This window comes from Podarcis vaucheri, assembly GCF_965113315.1.
Source record: "Podarcis vaucheri genome assembly, chromosome: 5".
NCBI classification, from domain to species: Eukaryota; Metazoa; Chordata; class Lepidosauria; order Squamata; family Lacertidae; genus Podarcis; species Podarcis vaucheri.
This window is the reverse complement of record NC_138763.1, coordinates 86296930-86320231: the sequence shown is the minus strand read 5'-3', so window position 1 is coordinate 86320231 and position 23302 is coordinate 86296930. Positions and strand designations below refer to the sequence as shown.

The window sequence follows — 23302 nt, the reverse complement described above, 5'->3', positions numbered from 1 at the left end:
GGTTAATCTTAACTATGGTTTATTGAAAATAAGCCTGCTTCAGAAACCATGGTTTGAAGTGGATGTGTTTCAACACACTGTGGTTAAAACTAAGCACAGTTTGGGGTTGACATAACATTAAGCTATAGTTAATTAACAACAGAAGCTAAAGTTTTCTGTCTTCTCATAGTCGTGCAAGAGGAGTGACTGCAAAGCTCAGTCTGGCAATATTAACCCATAATAGCTATCATGTCCAAATTAGGTCAGTATGTTAGCAATATCCAGCCTAGAAGCAAAGGATAATCCTATGGTATTATGACTTTGACTTACCCTGTGAAAATTTGCACCTACACTTTGGGATGATATATCGTTCCATGGAGGATGGGGCTTGTTTTGTACACCCCACACTGTAATCACTGATGCTTCTAGTAATCATAGTTTCTAGGTAGCTAGCAGAGACTTAATAGGACACATTCATCCTCTACTGCTAAGTACTCCCATATTGCCTTAAATGACCAAAGCCATCGTCAACAGGCAGGGAAGAATAAAAAATTGTGAGAGCCTCTTGTCTAGGTGATCAATGTTTGAAGAGTTTAGTTTGTCTATCAGTGTTTATCAGGAAAGGAAGGATTAGCTCAGATACCTATTTCATACAATAGCTGAATGTATTTTTTATTGGGATATTCGAAAAACAAATATCATGGTGCTGCTGGAAGTTTAAAAACAGGATGAATTTGGAAGCATCCAGATTTACTCTGCATACATGGCAGACTTTGTGCTTGATTGTAAGACCTACAGATGTAGGGTTATAATAGTGCAAGTAAGAGATCTATGGGAGTTTCTCTTTATTTTTTACATGGTTGTAAAATTTAATTTAATAATAATAACGACAATAATAATAGACAAGTGTAACATAATAATTATTATAGCAGCGAAGTGTATATGAATGAGGTAGCTGGGATTTTATGTGATCAGAGCATTATCAACATATGGCAATTGACTTATTTTTCTCATCACTTGGGATCCTTGATGGCTGCCCCTCTCCTTTGTATTTCTGTTTCCCTGGAGACAAGCTTGTGTATATCCCAGAAGTGGTGGCCTAAGTTTTTATTCTAACAATCTGTGGCCAGATACAAAGAGGGATATGGAATAGTTTATTATTTTGTTTATTACTTATATACCCCAGCTTTTCTCCAAGAAGCTTATGGTTGAGTACAATGTTTATCCTCTCCCCATTTCATCATCACAGCAATCCTGTGAGACAGGTTAAGCTGGAAGATAGCGGCAGGCCTAAAGTCACCCAGTGTGCTTCATGGCTGAGTGGGGATTTGAACCCTGGTCTCCCAAGTCCTAGTCCAACACTTTAACCCAGGCACCCCCAAACTTGGCCCTCCAGCTCTTTTGGGGCTACAATTCCCATCATACCTGACCACTGGTCCTGTTAGCTAGGGATGATGGGAGTTGTAGTCCAAAAACAGCTGGGGGGCAGAGTTTGGGGGTGCCTGCTTTAACCACTACACCATACTATCTCCCGTAACAATACCGTTAGCAGCCCCAAGCCCCTGGGATGGCGTCCATGTAAACCAGAGCTTTCCAAACTGTGCATCACGACACGTTAGTGTAGTGGCTGCAGTGTGTAGGTGTGTTGCATGAACGCTCCCCGCGCTCCTCCTGGGGCTGGAAAAGGGTTCGTTTAACCTCTGGTTTGCTAGTAAAACTGAATTACTGTGTGTTGCAAAATGATGCAAAACTGAATTACTGTGTCGTGAAATGATAAATGTCCAAAACGTTTGTCATCAACTTGAAGGAAAGCTTTGGTTTAAATAAGCAGTAAATCCTGCTCACTAATGTGCCTAATTCTTCCCAATCCCATAGGTTAAGAACATCTTAGAGTATGGTTTCCCAAACTTGGATCTCCAGCTATTTCTGGACTACAATTCCCATTATCCCTGAGCACTGGGCCTGCTAGCTAGTGCTGATGGGAGCTGTAGTCCAAAAACAGCTGGAGCCCCAAGTTTGGGAAACTGGCTTAGAGCATTATGTGTCATAAAGAGAAAGATGTAATTCAGCACTGCATTGACTGAACAGAATATAGCATGCGTCTGTGAAAAGGGGGGAAAGTCTAGTAGTCCTCATCCAACAAACTACAACTAGTCTAACATGGGGGAGCATCATTTAAATATACACATTGTGGCTGTGTTTTATATTTATTCATAAGCCTGTCTCATTATATTTTCACAAACAATGCAGAAGCACTGTCCTTTTGGCAGTCACTTTGCTGGACCTTGGCAATCTCTGAGCAAGTTTAGTGTGTCCTGGTTCGGTTGGCAGGGAGTGAAGGCAGTGGTGGGGTGAGGGGGTGGGGGTCAGAAAAATCAAGGAAAATCCTCAGGGTTATGAAATTCTCCTTGGCAACAAACTGGAAACCCAGCAGACCCAGAGCCTCTGTGATTCTGGTGTGTGATCAGGGACACTAATGAGAATGACCCTTTGCTGAGAATGCTGCTTGTCTAGAGGCCAATGTCAAGTATACCATTCAGTTTGGAGTGGACAGGGACAAACTATTTGTTTTCTCTTCAGGCCCTTGGGCCCTGTCACATGCTATTTGCTTCTGCATTAAGAGGCATTGTCTCAGCAGGTCTGACATTTCCTGTGTACTCCGGATTCATGAAACTGCAGCAACTGAAGCACTGAGGACTAGAGGCGCAGTCCACCAGGAATTTCCCCCAGTGCAAGCCCAGTTGTAACAAATAGGATATAACACAAGAACAAAACGTGCTCCAATAAAAACCCCATTCAATTAAATGGGCTTTATGCATGAGAAGTTGGATTATACTCTTCAGTGTCGCCAGCAACTGTTTACACACCTTGTCTGGGTCTGGTAGGTTCCACAGTTTTGCTTAAGTTGCCCCCAGTTTCTTTTCGGTCACATACAATAGAGGTCACATTAAATACAACCATACAATTGCTACAAAGATTATCCCATTAATCAATGCATTTCTTATTGTCAATAATGGCATGTGACATTTATTTCCAGCCTTCCACTGGGATCCAAGGAAATATTAATATCTTCTCCATACAAACTCTACATTATTTCAAGATTTCTAACACAGCTTTAGACTTCAGGCTCCCTGAATGAGACCTAAACCCCTTCTGATGGTGATGCTAACTACAGATCAACACCACAGATCTGTTGCAGTTTATGTTCTACCACTGTTTTGTGCTCATTAATAAAAAAAATTAACGCTTTGCATGTCAACTGTGTTACACGTCTGTAACTGTTTACTTACTGCCTAAAGTTGGAACTAAATGTCTTTGACAACATCTCTTTCCTCTTTCATTATGGATAGCTCAGTTGGTTAGAGCGTGGTGCTGATAATGCCAAGGTTGCAGGTTCAATTCCCGTAAGGGGCAGCTGCATATTCCTGCAGTGCAGGGAGTTGGACTAGATGTTCCTCAGGCTCACTTCCAACTATGATTCTTCCATGTTGTGTGGAAGAACTGAGTGCCATGGTGGACCTCCCCCCTACTGCTTTAAACATTATTTTTCCCTACTTTTTATCAACAGCCACCAGCTGGCAGGTCCCTCGCCGCACCCACCCACCCACCAGAATGCCCCGACTTATTTTAGGAAATCCAGTTTTGGGGCCCCAGGTGTATTTCCTTGTGTCCTGGTGTATTTTGTCCTGGTGTATTGCCACAGAAGCATGGCAGCTTCTGGAGGAGCAGGGGGAGAAGAGGAGGAGGAGGAGGAGGAGGAGTTTGGATTTGATATCAAAGCGGCTATCAATTTCCTTTCCCTTCCTCCCCAACAATAAACACTCTGTGAGGTGAGTGGGGCTGAGAGACTTCAGAGAAGTGTGACTAGCCCAGGGTCACCCAGCAGCTGCATGTGGAGGAGTGGGGACACGAACCCGGTTCACCAGATTATGAGTCTACCACTCCTAACCACTACACCACACAGGTGCTCTACTTGTGTTCCCTGAGTGTCCCCACAGTGCTGTCCCCATATATTCATTTAAAGGGGAAAGGAGGGAGTTGGAGAGAGAGAGAATGGGTGAGAGGGAGCTTAGATTTTACTCAGATCTGGTGAAGAATTTCATTCATTTGCCCTCCTACCCAGTCAGATGACAAACCACCTCCAGCCAACCCACATACATGTGACTACTGCTCCGTGGCAGCAGCAAGCGACAGAGTGGAAAGAAAGGAAAGGGAACGCAAAGGAGATTTCCCTCTTCCTTCCAGTGCCTGGCATGTTACTAGGCAATGAATCGGTCAGGCACAAGTAGACCAAGGAAATGTAATTTCCCCAACAGTGACAAAAAAACCCAATTTAAAACTCCAGGGCCCACAGAGGTAATTCCATCTGACCCCCTTATATTTCCTGTAATTTTAAAATAAAGAAATATAATAGGTAAACTGCTCTGAGGAAGAGTCAGAACAGCAGCAACAGCTACCAGGGAAATGGATGGGAGGGAGGGGCATTTGGGGTCTCTAAGGACTATCAATCCTAATGTTAATCCCAAAGTTGTACTCAAAATAAACGTTGCATGCCATTAGTGATAATAAGCACCAAAACAAACTCATAGAATAAGCAGTAGTTAAACTACAATTTCTCGGCTCAAATGTCCCAGGAAACAGTTTTTTAACCAACCGCATCGTCTTCCTTGAAGGTGGGTGGGTGTGTGGGAAGGAGAGAAGAGGGAGAACATGGAAACAAGACTGATTTCTGATCTGCTTATTCATTCCACTGTTATCCCACTCTTCTTTTAAACAGCTCAGGATAGCATACATGTTCTTCCTCCCTTTTTATCTGCACAAAACCACCACCCCCCTACGAGGTAGGTAGGGTTGAGAGATCATGACTAGCTGAATGGGGATTCGAACCTAAGTCTCCACCATCTGAGCCCAATGCTTTTAACCAAGACACTACGCTGGCTCCACGGTTTATTGGATCATTGCGTTTGAATGGGGCCCCTATCCTACGAATGCTATGAATTAAGACAGGGAAAGGGGATTCCATTCAATTTTGTTACAGTGGTGCCTCGCAAGACGAAAAGAATTCGTTCCGCGAGTCTTTTCGTCTTGCGATATTTTTCGTCCTGCGAAGCACGGTCCGTCGCAACTGTGCCTCTTCAAGCGGCTTAAAAAAAAAAGCACAAGACGTTTTCGTCTTGCGAAGCAAGCCCATAGGGAAATTTGTCTAGCGAGTTTTTCGTCTTGCGAGGCATTCGTCTTGCCGGGCACCACTGTATTCAAGAGCAGAGTCCTCCCTAATACTAACAGCCAGTTTAGGACCTCCGCAGAAGAAAACATACTATGCACCAATGTACGTTTACTGATGAATCTTATCAATGTACAGTGGTACCTCGGGTTAAATACTTAATTCGTTCCGGAGGTCCGTACTTAACCTGAAACTGTTCTTAACCTGAAGCATCACTTTAGCTAATGGGGCCTCCTGCTGCTGGCGCGCCGCTGGAGCCCGATTTCTGTTCTTATCCTGAAGCAAAGTTCTTAACCTGAAGCACTATTTCTAGGTTAGCAGAGTGTGTAACCTGAAGCGTATGTAACCTGAAGCATATGTAACCTGAGGTACCACTGTATCAGCTTTAAATGAATTAAAGGGGGAGTGCTCCAAGTATACAGCTGCTTATGGGTGTAAAGATAAATCAGTAATCTGTCAAGGGGTTGGTAATAGTCTCATTAACTGAAAAAATAGAAACTTTCCAAATAAATAAATAAATACAGTAACTGTAAGTGGTTCCATTTTTCTGGTAGTCAAATTGCTCCATATATAAATCTCCACAGTCAGGATCCCAAGAACTATTTTAGGTGTGCCCAAGGCTGTGTGAAATGGCCAGGGGGATTCTCAACATATTTTTTTTTCTTTTATTGGCAGACTTCTGTGCCATACCACAAACAACTTTTGAAGTCCTGTCAGTTTCTAAAGCACTTTGACATGAGGCATTCCTTATCAAACCAAGTCTGTCTTTTAATCTTTTTGTTTTTTATCACACTAGTTGTGGTCATCAGTGGGCGCATTCGGTTGATTATGTTCTCATAAAGTCCGATTATGTTTCCTGTTTCTAACAACATTTCCCCCTTTAATAAAGCAAAGTCATGGGAATCCAGGATCTGAATCATTTTTTCTTGGACCTGTGCATTCCATTTTAACCTTCTATTTCCAAGTATCAGATATTCCGTTTCATCCAATAATTTAGGAAAGGCGGGAGGCATTTCAGGGTGGGGCTACTGTTTGAAAACTCCCCTCCACTTAAGTGCATGGATTGTAGAGGTTTCCTGAAGCCAAAAACAGTCACATATTAGACTAGAATCATTTCCCATTGTGGCTTTTAGTCAATCCTGAAAGTTACCAACCTAAAATGAAATTCAAGCTCAATTTGGAAGCTCCCATTCACAAGCCAGCCACATACAATATTTCAATAGGGATTAGATAAAGTTTCGATAAGACTAGTTAAATTTCTCATGGGGCTTTTGCATATAAACTCAATGAACGAGGCAGAGAAAATCAGCTGGGGTTAGTCTAATAATTTATTTGCAGATGTTTAAGATAAATATTATATTTCTGGTTCATACAAATTTGCAAAATGGCCTTTTTCAATATTCTGATTTATCATCTTTGGGGCTTCGTAAACATGGAGCCCCCAAATGATGCTTCTCTTGGTCAAGGGCACGAGACGCAGGGTGTAGGGACAGGGTCAGGGGTCTGCCACTAAGGACAGGTGACTAGAGTCCAGCAGAGAAGACAGGGGGGAAGCAAAAACAAGTTCAGTTTTGGCAAGCTCCCCACTCATTGCCTGACCTATGTTTAGCAATTCTGATGTGTTACTGAGCAGACAGCTCAAGCTTGGGATGAGTAATCTCCCTTAGTCCCTCTTCAGCAGGCAATGAAAGCAGGTTCCACTTTGAAAATTCTTCCCCCATCATGCAAGCTGACACAGGCATGCTTTTCAAAAACCCACAGCCAATCTGTTGATCATTACTTATTTACAAAGGCCTTCGGGCAGAAAGTCCTGTAAAAACCATACTTGATATGGTATACACTAGCTTTTTCGGCTTGTAGAAGGGGAGGGGGGAAGTCCCCCTAAGGCTACCTCAAACCATCACTTTCTATTGCACATAAAATGTACCGTGTAACACTAAAGTATTTAATATATATGGTATAATATATCTACAGGAAAGGCATTTGTGTAGAAGTGTGTTAGCCTGTATTTGGTAATTTGATGTTTTGCTGAAGGCTATGACTTGAAAAAGCCTGCACCTAGTGCCGAGGACCTGTCATCTCAGTACCCAAGAGCCGGTAGAATAAAGAAGTACCCTAAAGCAGCAAAACTTTGACACAGCTTTGAAGCATATGAAAACAGTATAACTCCCTAGAATTATTATGACTCAAGATCAAAGAAATGAGGCATACTTTACATAGCAAACAGGGACAGTGCACTTCACTCCAAATGTTGCTCTGCCCCCTTCTCTCTCTCTCTCTCCCTCTTTCTCTCTCTCTCTCCTTTTATTTCACATTGATGCCCCTACATTTGTTAGATGATAGAAGGAATGGGAGGTGGGGCGCTCTCCTCCCCCTTTAAAATTTCAAGTGGGTAAAACTAATGGAGATGAGATGACTTAAGAGATAAGTGGATTGGAAATGATGGAATGACAACATGCACCATACAAGTGAGAAAGTTCTCCCCCACCTCCCATAAACATGTATGCAAACCAGTATTGAACAGGCAATTACTGTAGTTTACATAGGCTTAGTTAACAGAAACTCAGGGAGCATTTAGAACAGCAATTTAACAGTGATACATGGCCTGCAGTGGGCAAAAAGGACAGAACTAGGTGCATTTCCCCTTTAAGAATCAACCCAGGTCCTGCAATCCTAAATTATTCCAATGGAAACAACTTGGAGATACAGTGGTGGTCTCAGAGGTGACTTACTGCAGGAGCAATTGAATGCATATTTCTCTAAGCTGCATTTAGTGATAGAAAGTGTGGGGAGGGGAAGTAAGATATGGACTTGTTGACAGCCATCAGATAAACATTGACCGCTGCCAGGTAGTGATGCCTGTAGGAATTCAACCTTTGTGAGTTCCAATACAATCCAATCTGACTTGCACCGCTCAAGCTAATGTGAAGATCAAAACATAGTTATCCTGATGTTGGATTCTTCAGATGTGGTTCTCAGGGGTTTTTTAAAATATTATTTGGAGGAAAATATTTTTTAAATTGTGTGTTCTGTTAAAAATATGAATTTAAATGCAGATTTTAAAAAATTGTACAGTTTTACGAAAACAGGCAGAGCAGAGCTATGAACACATGCAAATGGCTCACAGACCAGAAACAGGCTGCTCTGTCCATCCAATATTGCCACTGAAATAAGATAGCAGCTAGCTGAAATATCAAATAATTGCAAATATTTGTGCATTCATCAGAGGAGGCATGCCTTTGAATACCAGTTGCTGGGAAGCAAAAGCAGGGAGAGTGATGTTGCACTCAGGTCCTGCTTCTGGATCTCCCATAACCATCTGGTTGGCCATTGTGAGAAGTGGGTTCTGGACTAAACTGGTCCCTGGCATGATCTGGCAAGGCTCTTCTTATGTTCTCCTTTAATCAAATGCATCCACTTGCCTTTCTGCTGATTTAGGTACGATAATTTGGATCTAAATCGGTCATAATTTGTACCCAAAGTTCAACTTTACATGAAAATACATGCAGACTAACATCGTGTCCCAAAATTTCTGCAACAGTGCCATCACAATGTCCACGTAACATGGTTTTGGAGTGTTGCAGTGGTGTAGCTGTGGTACTCCTCTGCTTGTATGTGTAACATTTCTTAAAATGTGGTTGTAAAATCACCACCACCATTGGTAGGGGATTCTTGGCAAGTGAAACAGACTTCAAAGGGGAATTTTTTTTACAAATTCAGTGGGATGGCCCTTACAGAATCATTAATAGAATTTGGCCAACAGCAAAATCTAAAGTGAATTTGGGACCTCCTACTAGAGCGGGTGGCGCTGTGGGTAAATCCTCAGCACCTAGGACTTGTCAATCGTATGGTCGGCGGTTCGAATCCCCGCGGCGGGGTGCGCTCCTGTCGTCGGTCCCAGCGCTTGCCAACTAGCAGTTCGAAAGCACCCCCAGGTGCAAGTAGATAAATAGGGACCGCTTACCAGCGGGAAGGTAAACAGCATTCCGTGTGCTGCGCTGGCTCGCCAGATGCAGCTTGTCACGCTGGCCACGTGACCCGGAAGTGTCTGCGGACAGCGCTGGCTCCCGGCCTCTAGAGTGAGATGAGCGCACAACCCTAGAGTCTGTCAAGACTGGCCCGTACGGGCAGGGGTACCTTTACCTTTACCTTTACTAGAGCAAAACATCTGAGGAATTGCGAAGGTTTTAGTAAGGCTACCAATTTGTTTCTTGGCAGTGGGTATCCCAGATATCTCTGTTTTGCCACAGGATTTTGCGTAAAGCAAAACTCAGAGTAATGTGGAGCTTTTTCTCAGGACAATAAAGTTTTAATAAGACGAGTGAAAACTGTGTCAGAACTTATCACTGCTCCTAACACTATACTGCAAGGGGTGGAGGTCAGCTCAAGGGCCTCATTCCCTTCTGGTCAACTTCCCAGGAGTCACATGACAGTGGTGGGGCAAATTGGGCAGGGCAAATTGGGCAGGGCAACAATGGTGAATTTTAGCTTTGTACAGTAGATTAGTTTCTATACACACTCAGACACTCCATCCTAACATCCATCCAGACAAGCAAGAGTTATTATCTGAGTATGAGGACGTATACTCTAGCCTGGAAGAAACACCCAAGTGATTAGAGGCCCATGAGGGATGTGGTCTGAGGAGAGAGGGCTTCACTGGGGATGGAGTGTAACATGGGGAGATTTCAAGACAAGCCTGCTAAGGGGCAGCGGTTTCCCAGAGGCTTAGTATACAGCCTAAGGTGGGCTTGCTTGCAATATCAGCTCCAGAAAACCTTTGCATAGGGCTCATCCCACGAAAATAATCTATAGGGGAGCTCTACTGGAAACAAATGCTGCACATCTGAAAACACACGGGAGGGAAAACCACTAACATCCATAATATGTTTTCACCACCTGCCTTCATAATGTCCTTTTTTTAAAAAAGCAAAAGCCCCCTTATTTCATAATTAATATTGCTTTTAGCCTCAGTAAAACTGCATTAGTTTCGAACTTTGCTTTGGCAAGTACAAAGATTACTAGACCTTTAAAAAAAACCACAGTCAAAATCAATTAGGGGAAATTTGATTTCAATCGACAGGATAAAAGGAAGGTAATATTCAGGTTCATTTTTGATTGTGATGATACATCTCACATATGGCCTTAAGTACAGAAAACAGTACTCAGAGGGATTCCGACAAAAAGAGAATTGCCCAAGGCAAACTAACCACATGAGTTCTTCTGATTGGTTAGTGCTATCATTAGTGCCACTGCTGTTTAAGAACTACACATGGACAGGACAGGGTGACAGCTAAGACTTTAAAGCCTATGTATTTTTCAAACAGCTTTTCAAACTGTTTTTCATGACAGATTTTTTTTTTCCAGCTCTATCATTAACTGCTGACAAGCTGACAGAATAAATACTTCAGCCTTTCAGAAACCATCTAACAATCTTCTCCTTTCCCCACCACCCTGCCATGACACCCCCACCCCGTCCACCACCATTTTTATTGGGGAGGAGGATATGTTGGAAGAGGAGATAAAGATGCGAGTTGCTTAGAGTCTTACCTCATCAGCTTGGGTGAGGAGTTGGGCGAATTTCTCATGCCTCCGTTTCGCTGCTTCTTTTTGGGTGAGAGTGTCGTCAGCTGCTGCTCATCTTCAACTGGAAATACAGGCAACCCATGATGAGGTTAGGATCAGCTCAGATCGCCACACATCATACAGGCGAAATAGCCAAAGAACACACACACACAATTCCATTCACACACTGATACTTCACTGCTATCTTGTCTATGTTCAATAAAGACCAAACTGGTGTTAGTCAAAATAGATCAGTTTGAAAGACGAGGAAGAGGAGGAGGAAAGAGAAGCAAGGTATTGACTGAAGAAGTTATGACATGCTTTCATAAAAGATCATCCTTTTTTCTTTTAGTTAAGCTGCGTTTTTGGAAAATGGAAATTAGTGTCCTGATGCATACACCAAAAGATGAAGTCTATTCGGAATCCGAACACTGAACGTTACCAGACTGCACTTTATTAAAGAACCCAATACCCATCGGTTCTGACTCCTTGAATGCCAGACCACAGAGTCTTTGTGAAGAGATGTGCAGCATTCAATGCCTTGATATTCAATGCTTGCAATAAATAAAAACTCTGCGGCTGCGCATTGATCTCCAGCACAACTCAGAACTCATCGCTTCACCCTTTATCACAAAAGGGGATGTTATCACAGGAGCAGGTGGAACGAGACCAAATGACGGGAGAACTTCCTGTATAACGAAGGATGGGAATTGTGGCAGAGGTTCTTTTGATGGGCGTGAAGTGCACTTTGAGTGGAAGATCATCTTCTGAATAGTAAAACAATAACAGCCAACCACCTTAATATTATTAAAAACAAAACCGCCTTTGGCTAACACTACTGCACAAGGGTCTTCACCTCACCCAAAATTACAGCAAGTTTCCTTACAAGCTAGCAGTAAGTACCATATTTACTCAAGTCATCGAATCTAATATGCACCTCAATGTTCAGAACCTTGAAACCAAAAAAAAAGTATTTGCTGGCGAATGTAATGTGCCATCAAATCTAATGCACACCTTAATTTTCGCAACATAATTTGGCCAAAAAGGTGAGCATTAGATTCGAGTAAATACGGTTGTTGTTTAGTCGTTTAGTCGTTTCCGACTTTTCGTGACCCCATGGACCAGAGCACGCCAGGCATTTAACGGTATTTAACCACTATTGTTAATGTTTAAGGCTCTACCATTTATCACTCTAAGCAGATCAGAGCTCTGCCAGTTTAAAGAGTTTCTTTCTGTCAATGTCCCGTATGAGAAATTTACACTAACAAAATAAAACAAGTTTATTTCCACCCTGTAACATAAAAATAAAAATAAGACTAAATATGACGGAAGTGGCTGAGCCTTAGGTAGCAGTTGTGTCCAAGTTAAAAGAAAAGGAGCAAAAAGTACATCAGTGAGAGTGATGTTATGAATCACTATGAGAACTGTGGCCAAAGAGCAGGACGAAAATTAACAAAAGAAACAAAGAACTATGTGGATATTACAATGACCCATTTAAAAGGTAGATCTGATTTAAAATACTAATCCATTTCCACAGAATTATAAAATGCATCTTTCAAAAAACAAAATCAAGGAAATGCCATTCTGCATGGCACAAGCACTGCAAAAGTCAAACTGCTTAATTTCCCGAAATGATCCCCACCAAAAGGGATCACACAGGAAACATCACCTCCATCAGTTTGATTGGGAGAGAGTTAAGCATGTGTTTTATGTTGCCACTGAAATCAATGGTATATAAAAGCACTTGACTTCGGTTGCATTTTCACTGCTTCTAGGGAATTCTAATTGCAACGCAATACATAAGAAATTGAAGAAGAAATAAAAAGGCGGCTAAAATTCATACAGCACATTACAATTGCTACAACAGGCAGAAAAATAAGTGGTCCACCAAGACCTTCAGCAATTTTCAACTGGCCCATGGCAGGGGAGGGGGGAAGGTTTAGGAACCACTGTATTAACTGATTCCCCAATTAACTGCTTCCTGACTGAAGCAATGAGCAGCACATATGGATTGCAAATGAATTTAAAAAAAAAATTAAAACGTCCGTTTCTAAACGTTACTGCAGACCATGAAAAGCCAACAGCAGAGCCCCACTGCAGCTGGCACCATTTTAAAAACACCACCATTACACACACAAAAACCCTTTTTATTACAATTTTGAAGGGCTGGTGGTGATTGGAGAAGAGCCAAACCAGGTAGCTGAAGCACCGGTACTTTCCTTTTCCCACAATATGTCTTCTCTACTTAGTGAAGGACCTACCTTTTTAAAAAAAGAAGAAGAGGGGACAGGGGTACCAGGGGCACTTTCCTTATAATAATAATAATAATTTTTTTTATTAATATCCCACCGGCTAACAGCAATAAAATAATACAACATTCTAAAAGCATTTCATTAAAAATTTACTTCAAATCAAATTGATGGCAACCATTGGGCTAGAGTTGTGTGAAGATTGCCAAAGGAGGGAGTCAGGCTGTGCCCTGGCCAAAGGCTTGGCGGAACAGCTCTGTCTTGCAGGCCCTGCAGAAATATGTCAAGTCCCTCAGGGCCCTAATCTCTTGTGGCAGAGTGTTCCACCAGATCGGAGCCACAGCCGAAAAAGCCCTGGCTCTGGTTGAGGCCAGCCTAACCTCTCTGTGGCCTGGGACCTCCAAGATGTTTTTGTTTGAAGATCGTAAGTTCCTCTGTGGGACATACCAGGAGAGGCGGTCCCATAGGTACGAGGTCCGTAGGTCCCGTAGGCAGTCCCACTGCAGGTTTACCAGATGGCAGAAGTGGGTGCAAGTGGCAGGTGGAGTCAGTGGCACTGCAATGCCCAGCCCCATTTTTGTACCTTTAAAAGCTGGGCCTAATGCTGAGTGGGGGGGTGGAGGTATTATAGAGGGAAGCAGAGGCTGGTCACTACAACTGCTTGGCCTGGTGCTCCTCCACTAAGCACCAAGTTTTAAAGGAAGAAAAAGAAAGCAGGGACAGGCAATACCAGCACCCTCACCATCTGGCGGGCTTATGGGATGTACTTGTGGGAGATGCTCTGGGGAAGGGCCTGCTGGGCAGCCTGCCAAGGGCCCCATGCAACCTGTTCCTTGAACTTAGGCACTCTCAAATGCCCGGTGAAGCAGATGCATTTTAACTACACTTACAAAGATGATGTGTGGCCTGCCCTAGGAACTAAGTCCACCACCGCTGAAAACATCTTGCCCCATGCCTTCGCCACCTGCACCTGACTTTCAGATGGGACTTTATCCAACGAGATCTCATCACCACTATTCAGGATGCAAAAACCTCTAAGTTAAGAGTGCTGCGATTTGCTTGGCATGGGACAAAGCATTTGCAGACAAGAACTTTGCTCCAACTCCTCTCTTGTTTGGGCATCAAATTAAATCTGTTTGAATTGGGCAAGCATTTGGGGGAAGGGGTGAATGCAAATTCCCTTGATTTCTTCTTGATCCTCTTATCCCAAAGTAATTGACTTGACACATTGGGCAGTAGTTTTTTTAGTATTTCGATTTATGTCTTAGCCACCTTAGATACTTAAGACTAGACAGGTGAGATAATAGTTATTTAGGTAAATCATTGGGGGGGGGGTATAAGGGAGAGGATGCTTCCTAAAGTATGTTGATCCAAAGACAAAATAGAAATTGGTGGTTAAAATGACACAGAGATGGTTTCAAACGAAAAGGGTAATAACAACCAAATTTTAATTTACATGAACTAGATCTTGCTCTCAACCACTTGGCCTGGCCTCTCTGGAAAGGTAGACATCTGGATTCCTCTAAAGCAGGCTTCCTCAGCCTCGGCCCTCCAGATGTTTTTTGGCCTACAACTCCCATGATCCCTAGCTAGCAAGACCAGTGGTCAGGGATGATGGGAATTGTAGTCTCAAAACATCTGGAGGGCTGAGGTTGAGGAAGCCTGCTCTATAGATCCCCCCGAACACACACACCTCTGGAGAACTCTTAATTGGTCATGAGTAATGGGACTTGTTCAGAAAACTGGTCCCAAGAACAAAGTTCAGAAGAATGCAAAACACTGAAGGCAAGCAGGTTTCATTCTGGTGTTTCCCCCTCCCTGAGCTTCATAAACTAGCTCTGGATCGGGCATCCATTGTGCCAGCTTAACCTAAGTTGACATAATTTACACCAGCTTTCTATGCTTAGGATGGCCCAATTAATTGTTAACACTGCATATTTATTGAACTGCCTTTTAATGAAAATGTGTTCCTTTTTTGCTGAACTGATAAAATTATTATTGTTTGTTTGTTTGTTTATTCTGGAAAATAAACTGACATCAATGCATGTACAGAATCATGCAGGCTTCCTTTTATCAATTCTGAAATACAGGTGTTCAGGAATTTGACACAGAATACAGTGGTACCTCGGGTTAAGTACTTAATTCGTTCCGGAGGTCCGTTCTTAACGTGAAACTGTTCTTAACCTGAAGCGCCACTTTAGCTAATGGGGCCTCCTGCTGCCGCCATGCCACCGGAGCCCAATTTTTGTTCTTATCCTGAAGCAAAGTTCTTAACCTGAAGCACTATTTCTGGGTTAGCGGAGTGTGTAACCTGAAGCGTATGTAACCCGAGGTACCACTGTATTGTAGGATCTGAACTCCCATCCCGTAAAATCCAAGACCTCGGTTTTCTAGATAGCTTTGATTGTAATACATAATATACAGTACCATCCTCACAACAACCTAGAGCTTACTTTTGTGTAATAGGCACGGCATTAAACTGTTTTATCTTTTGAGGAATACTTGGTGTAGGAGAAGCATCAGACAATGGCTAATGAGGCTTCAGATACTCTGATTAGACTGCAGTTTAGCTTTAAAGTCACAAGGATGTTTTAAAATCTTTGATTATTCATATATATATATATATATATATATATATATATATATTCATTATTTCAATGACATAACCTCCAGACAATGTTTCATGAAGTGATTTAAGATGTGCTGGTAATTTTAATGGCCTTTGTGCAAAGGCGAACATCTGAAACAACATCTTACTTGGCTTTTATCCTCAATTCTTACTTTAAGCACATTCAAGAAAATGACTTCAAAGCAGCAGTGGTCAAGGTCTTTAGCTATTTAAGTTATTTTAATACGCTTATAAAAATAAATCTGTCACCTTCATTGTCTCATCTATGTCACCAACAACACAGTTAACAGGGGCTTTTAACAAAGCCCAACTTTGCTGATCCCAAAGTAAGTTGTAACAGCTAACGAGATTAATCAAACATTAATGCAAACTTGTACACTTGCCAAGCTTATTGATGAAAAAGGTAAAGATTTCAAAGCCAGCCAAACAGGAAACACAAAACCAACCAGAAACCATTAGTTGACTAGCTATCTCGATTAAGGTATTAATCACTACATCTGGAGAAACTCACATCTGCAAGGACTTAGCTGAGCATTAGTAATGTCATTTTCACATTGAAAATGTTCAGATTGCACAACCCATGCAGAAAGCAGTATCGGTTGCCTGATGCATCCGGCTTATGGGGCTACCTACAGAGCTCTCGGTTCAACCCCGGCTTTTTGTTCTGGTAATGGCAGCATTTTGAAGGTAGGCTGCGTGCCCTTTGCAGTCTAAAGTAGGAAGTTTTTCCATGCTCAGCAGAGTTAAGGGGCAACAGCGAGGGATTGCTGGGTAGAAGGAGGGCTCCTTTGCAGTTATTAACAAGCGTAACTGATTCCGGGACTCCATCAGTGGACTTGATGCCAACTACTGCATGGGTACATGAGCTCTTGGACTGAACTGAGTGGTTTGAGTAACTCGGTTTAGCTTCATTCTTTACCTCTAAACAATAAGGAAAAAGCGCAAATTAATGCTTTGTGCATTAAAAAGACTGCCCAAGCTACATTGATGTATCGGGTTTATGTGGCAATCTTGGGCTTGCAGCAGTTGCTTCCAAAGCCCAGTCCACATGGGCTCCAAATTGCATAAAAAGGGATTCACCAGGTGACTCTGGAAACCTCCAGTTTTTCATTAAACTTTTTCTCCATGTGCAGGTGGGTTGTGAACCTTGCCTCCCCCCATCACAACTACGGACTCTTGTGCTGCATTGTAGTCACCATGGAAGATTCAGAGTGAAGGTTTTTGGATCCTGGCCTACGTGTGTGGTCAGCTTCATTTATTCTAAAAATCTACTTTTGCAAAAATAAATATATTAGGTTCAGTTCACTATATTATCATCATCTGTAAGCAATAACCCCAACCTAGAGGATGTGCATCCAATGCAATCTTTACTTCCCACATGTTGATAAAATCTCTCTCTCTCTCTCTCTCTCTCTCTCTCTCTCTCTCTTCATGGCAGAGGAGACAGATCCTCTCAGTTCACCCAAAATAACAGGGGAAGCATCTATGAATATGCTAACAGAGCTAGGTAGCTCCATTTACAATGTTTTCAGGCACTTAATCATGAAATAAACTTTATTTAATGGGACTAAATGATGTTGAATCCTGGTGTCCTGACTTGTGTATTGGACTACACAACTTCATCTTCAGGCTGGGTGGGTGGGGGGGAACTACTAATGTTACTGGACTATTGCTAATGTATTTCCCTCCCTTTTGAAGATGCACACTTGCACAGCATTGCTAATCCACCCTACATCCACCAGGATCCCAGGGCAGTTTACAACTGGGACATTAAAACAGCAATAGTATAAATCCTAAAACAATAAGCAAATAATGCTATACACAATTAAAATTAGCCATATTATTGCAGCAAGCTAAGAGCTTTGTTTTCAGCTAGTTTCCCCCAGCATTCCACCCCCAGGCCTGTGTGAAGAGACATGTATTCTAATGGCATCAAAAGCCTAGTAGTGAAAGTGCTGGACACCTCTAAAGGGAGGAAGAACCCCCCTCTTCCATATCACCAATAAATAAGCTAAATTCATCGGTGGAACAACAATTTTAGATTTTATTTTATTTGGTTGCGTTGTTATTTAGACATGGTTTAAATCATCATCATCATTTTATTATTTATACTCTGCACATCTAGCTGGGTTTCCCCAGCCACTATGAGTGGCTTACAGCATGTGCATAATTCTATATTAAAGTGATTTGAGGTGCAATCGTCTTGCACGTTTACCTGAAAATAACCCCACTGTATTCAGTGTGGCTTACTGATAGGTCTGTACATATTTGCTTGAGAGGAGAAGGCCCCATGGAGTAAGCATTTATAGGACTACCTTGTCATTTTAACCACCCTCAATACATTTGGGCACCTGAGGCGAACCACAAAAGGGTGCCGTCCCCCACCCACCAAGGAAGAATGAATGAATATATCTGCATCAGAAACAAGCAGGTGAATAATAATACACATCTGGAACAAGGGTTGGAGGAGGAGGAGACTAGCAGCCCTCCTATTTGCAAAGAGGCCTCTGTAGAGGTGGGCAAGGGGAAGGGCTGTTGAGGAGACAGAAGATCCAACAGATCAGGTTGTGGCAGTAGTGAGCGGGTTATTCCTTGGTGTCTGAATCTGCTGCCCCTTTGGTTCCTGATGCTACACTAGTGATCCCAACTACATCAAAAAGCGAATAAAGCACATGAAGAAATTTCAGAGCAATGAAAGCAAACTTTTATGCTTATAAATATATTATAATACTGGTAAAGAAAAGGGAGCGCAGGGAACTTGTGTGCTGATAAGCACGTATCTTTGTATGTACAGGAAGGTATGCAGAGTTCTGCAATCAAATAAGTAGCTCACAAGTAAATTGCCGATTGGGATGTATACATAGAACCCAGATGTCAACCAGTTGCTTTCTAGAAACAGGAAACATGTCTCTATCACAGAAAGCTTATCACATGCTATCTACACCAGATACATTAAAGCTTGAAAGAGTGATTCCGGTTTGCTTTTTAACAAATTCCATATGAATGGCTTAATCCTGTGCCCACCAAATTCAGGGGGGGGGGGAATCAAAGTTTTCAACGTTAACATTTTGCATCTGCAGCCTTGCTCCAGGAGTAATTCCTCAGGGTGCATGCATGTGAACATGTTTCATCTAAAGGTTATCTGAAAGACTTGCTTGTGCATTATCTTATGAATGGCAGTATCAGCCATGACCTTTATTTCTAGCAAAGAGTTAATAACGCAGATGGCATCTTGGTTTCATATGAGCGTACCAACAGGGATCACTCCAGGAGCTACAACTAGCATAAGACCTAAAATGCAATGAAAATGATACCTACTCTCATGTACCCTTTCTAGTTTATACAAAACCCTTGGACAGAGAGGCAAAGCAAAGCTAACCATGAAAAGACAGCGTGCACAGGTGGACTAGGTGTAAAAAGAGTAAGAGGTGGAGTTGGTGGAGCTGCAGAACCCAACAACGCTGAAAAAGAAAGGTAACCTTTTCCAGGAACAGTCAAGGGAAGACTGAACATCCCTACCAAATACAGCCCTCCCTAGGTTCAAGAAGACTATAAGGGGAGCTCAGCTGGGTCAGAACAAATTTACACTTTATCTAACACCGTTTCCACCAGTGGCAAACTAAATGTCTCTGGGAAGCGCATGAGCAAGGCTTGAAAATAAATAGCTACTAGCCATATAGAGAAATATAGACGTTCTATTTGCCTTTTCACAGCGGTTGCCGATCTGGTCTGCCTTTCATTGGTGCGGGGTATGAGATGCACAGCTGCTGTCCAATCACAGCTACAGCATGTTTCTCCGCCCCTCCTCCATTTCACTGGCTGCCACTTGGCAAGGAAACTCAAGAGCACAATGAGTTCATGTCATACATTTTGGGTCGCTAGCCATTACCAGGAAGAGGGGGACAACAAGATGCAAGGCCAATGTCTTTGGCGGCAGCCCACGTCTAAAGAAACTAGTCCTAATCTAGGTGTCTAATCCATGCATGTAGAGGGACATAATTTTGGTTATAACTAATTTTGGCTACATAACGCCTGCAGAAATCTTGTTCCAGAGGCGCCCAGGGAAAGATGTCATTAAAGCTTGAGTTATGTAAAGACAACTCTGGACTTTCATTGGAATTTTCTTTCCTTGATATTTATTTGCTACATTCAAGTTAATTTTAATGATAATCAAGTCCCGAAGCATTTTTTAAAAAGTAACCAATGTAGATAATTGGGTATTTCCATGCCTGTGGCACTCTCTGCTATATTCCCTTTGAATGTGCACTTGCCACAACTAAAAAAAAGGGGGGCTTTATGTAGCTTTAATTTAAATGTAACAAGGCAGAATACCAGCGCAGCATTTTGAAACAAATGGCTGAAACTAGCTCCTGCATGATTTGCCTGCAAGCAGCGCCAAGAATGCATTTAAAATAAAATGATTAAAAAAGGAAGAAAAAGGAACTTGCCCACTGCCAGCATCAATATTCTTTGAAATTGTTCAACATCCAATAATCAATGTGTCTCCAGATGCCTATGGAGTATTAATCTGTATTAATGGCAAAAACCTCATATTTATTTCTCATCCTACTCAAACATTATGAGCCATGAAGCATAGCATAGCTTTATTTTCCACTATTTCTTGCCACACCCTCATAGTAGACACTATTTTGTTCCCTCCCCTCAATTTACAGTTTCTTACCTCTTCTTAAGGAATGAACAAGAGCAAATACTAGGCTTCTATTTTCTAGCAGTTTACATAAAATCCCCCTTCAGCTATTCTCTGAGCATGTTAAACAAACATGCAAGGGTGGAGGGTGAGTCAGTGAGAATCCGTGCCTTAGCTCCACCCGCTATTCTCATTGACCTCCATTAGATGCACAGAGACTGACTGAAGTGGGGAGCCCCCACCCCCATGTAATCATCCACCTCTGATTTGTGGAGGGTAATAAGAACAATAACAGGTACAGAGCTAGCACACTAATCCTCTTTAACACACACACACACACACACCAAATCTTATTTAACATGCTTAGAGAATGTGCCTTGCTGGGTTACGATGAGCTACGAATTCTGAAACACACACACACACACACACACACACACACAAATGATCAAGATTTCTGGTGACCAAAGTTCGGTTTGATTCAGGTGTGGGAAAACAATGCATGTCTTCCCATTTTTCAATGACAATGCCTATTTAGACTTATCTACTTATGACTCTGTGAATCAGGCATCTGAAAAGACTCACAACAGTTCCTCCAAACTGTCAGCTATTGCTGTGATTTTACCCAGCACCCTCTGTACAAGACAACAGATTAACCATTAGACTAGATATGTTGAAAATATACAGCTTCAACCTTTCCCCAGCTAGCTCAGAGCGATGTATGGATGATTATTTCAACCGTCAGCTGCCGCATAGACTTAAACCCCTGCACAATAACTCCTGGATTCATCTGCCCCTTGTCAAACTCACACAGCCTTACTTTGAATATACGTGGTATGGCAGTTTCACTGCGGATCTAGAATAATCCAGACGGCCGCTGTCTCTTTGTTAACAGGAAGTTGAGCTGATGAGTTTGTAATGCATTTCTTATCAAAGGTAGTTTAAAAAAATGCACTCAGTCGGTCTGGGTTGGAGTTTATCATATACTCAAAGAGAGTTAAATCAAAACATTTAATTTTTTGTTCGGAGAGATAAAAATTCCTTGCAAGTTCCTTAAAAAACAACAAAAACAAACCCTTCCAGTTTTTTGTTCATACATTGGCCATTAATACTTCAGTTTCTTTCCATTTCCCAAGCAAGATACAGTATGTAGCAAATCATTATCAGAAATACAGGGTCATGGTATAAAGTGTTTATTCTCTAAAACAGTCAATCTGAATGAAAGGGAAGGTTTGCAGACTTGTTTAGGATTGATGCAAGAATCTGTGAATTTCTTTTCCCAATGAGAAAAACTAGGAACATTGGTTGTTGCACTTAAATGTCAGAAGGTTTGAAAATATCACTCTCAAATCTGTGAAAGGAGAGGAGACCAGAACTGTACACAGTATTCCAAATGTAGTCGCACCATAGTTTTGCAGAACAGCATTATTATATTGGCAGTTTTATTATCAACTCCTTTCCTAAGGATTCCTAACATGGAATTTGCCCTTTTCACAGCTGCCACATACTGAGCGAACATCTTCATCAAGCTATCCACTATGACACCCAAGGTCTTGCTCCTGGTCAGTCACCAGATCCCATGAGCATATATGTAAAATAATAATAATAATAATAATAATAATAATAATAATAATAATAATAATAATAATAATAAATGTCCCAACATGCATCACTTTACACTATTTTTTGTTGAATTGCACTTGTCAATTGACCACCCATTCATTCAGTTTGGAGAGGTCCTTTTGGAGCTCTTCAAAATCCCTTTTTTGTTTTAATTGTCCTGAGCAATTTAGTATCATCAGGAAACTTTGCTGCCTCACTGTTCACTCCTAACTATAGATCATTTATGGTCAAATTAAAAAAGCATATGTCCCAACATTGATCCTTGGGGGGATTCCACTTTCTTCATCTGTCCATTTATTCCTGCTCTGTGCTTCCTGAAACTTATCCAATTCCTGATTCATCTCTAATCTTGTTCCTTGACTACTAAGCTTACTGATGAGGTACTTTGTTGAAACGTTTTTGAAAGTCCAAGCACACAATGTCAACCCAATCACTTCTGTCTATATGTTTGTTGACACTGTCAAAGAACTCTAATTGCTTCCTGAGACAGATCCTGCCCTTGCAGAAGCCATACTGGCTTTACTTCAGTAACGCTTGTTCTTCCATATACTTGGTTATTTTATCTTTAACAATACTCAAATTTCCCTGTGATAAATATTAAGCTAACCAGTCTGTAATTTCCAGGATCCTCCCCCCACCCCCAATTTTAAAAATGGTGCTACGTTGGCTAATTTCTAGCCACATTTGAGTGATTTAAGAACTGTCAGGTAGATGCCACCTGGCCACAGTAATTTGTCAGTTTTTATTTTGCCTTTAGGCCTCTAACTTCATCTCTCATTGCCATAATCTGCCTCAGTTCCACTTTCTCTTGTTGCATTTCTATGTCTGGCTCACCTCATTCCTCGCTTCTCCATTTGCTGTCTCACTGCTGAAATTTTGCAAAGCATAATGTATACTGCTGGCTCAGGACTGGGTCTGGTATCAGCCCCAGAATCCTTGGAGACCTCTAGGGGATCTGTGCCCTAGAAAAGCCCATGGGCACTGATAAGTACCATGAGCTTCCTCAAGTGGTGCTCTTAGGCACTGTGGGAAATTTTAAATGGTGGCACATATCCACCAGGTAAGCCCAAAGCCATAGTTTCCACCAACTTAATAGGGGTCCTATTGGCAGCACCTTGTTGAGGGCACCCTCAAACCTGAAGCAGCCTGATCAGGATCCCAAATGCTGCACATTATTCCCTTTTTAGCCCCTCTTCCAGTAGTAGGTCCTTGTAAACCCTGGTTGCTCTTTCCCCAAGAGAAGGAAGACCTTTCTGCTCATACAGAGTTGGCTGTTGCAATCAGTAAAAGGTCACAATAAAATGACCTTTCCCCCCACAATGTTCATTATATCAATGACTAGGCCAGGGGTCAGCAAACATTTTCAGCAGGGGGCCGGTTCACTGTCCCTC

At 42.0% G+C, this 23302-nt stretch overlaps 1 protein-coding gene and 1 long non-coding RNA gene across 17 annotated transcripts in view; one reads left to right on the top strand and one right to left on the bottom strand.

The window, feature by feature from the left end:
- The window catches only part of LOC309533622, a 230041-nt gene extending 218695 nt beyond the window's left edge, over nucleotides 1-11346 (top strand). Inside the window, exon 7 of one of the 2 annotated variants that reach the window (XR_014220323.1) lies at nucleotides 11118-11346. This is a non-coding gene — a long non-coding RNA (uncharacterized lncRNA). Of the gene's footprint in view, nucleotides 1-3092; nucleotides 3218-11117 lie in introns of those variants that run through there. The other variant, XR_014220324.1, reaches the window with a different exon arrangement.
- Nucleotides 1-23302, bottom strand: part of KCNMA1 (potassium calcium-activated channel subfamily M alpha 1) — a 562063-nt gene that overhangs the window by 84230 nt on the left and 454531 nt on the right. For 13 of the 15 annotated variants that reach the window (XM_082225122.1, XM_082225119.1, XM_082225127.1 and 10 more), the window contains one exon: nucleotides 10751-10847. In XM_082225122.1, the coding sequence (XP_082081248.1) occupies nucleotides 10751-10847 (97 nt within the window). Of the gene's footprint in view, nucleotides 1-10750; nucleotides 10848-16276; nucleotides 16565-23302 lie in introns of all 15 variants that reach the window. The other 2 variants (XM_082225124.1, XM_082225123.1) reach the window with 1 other exon arrangement.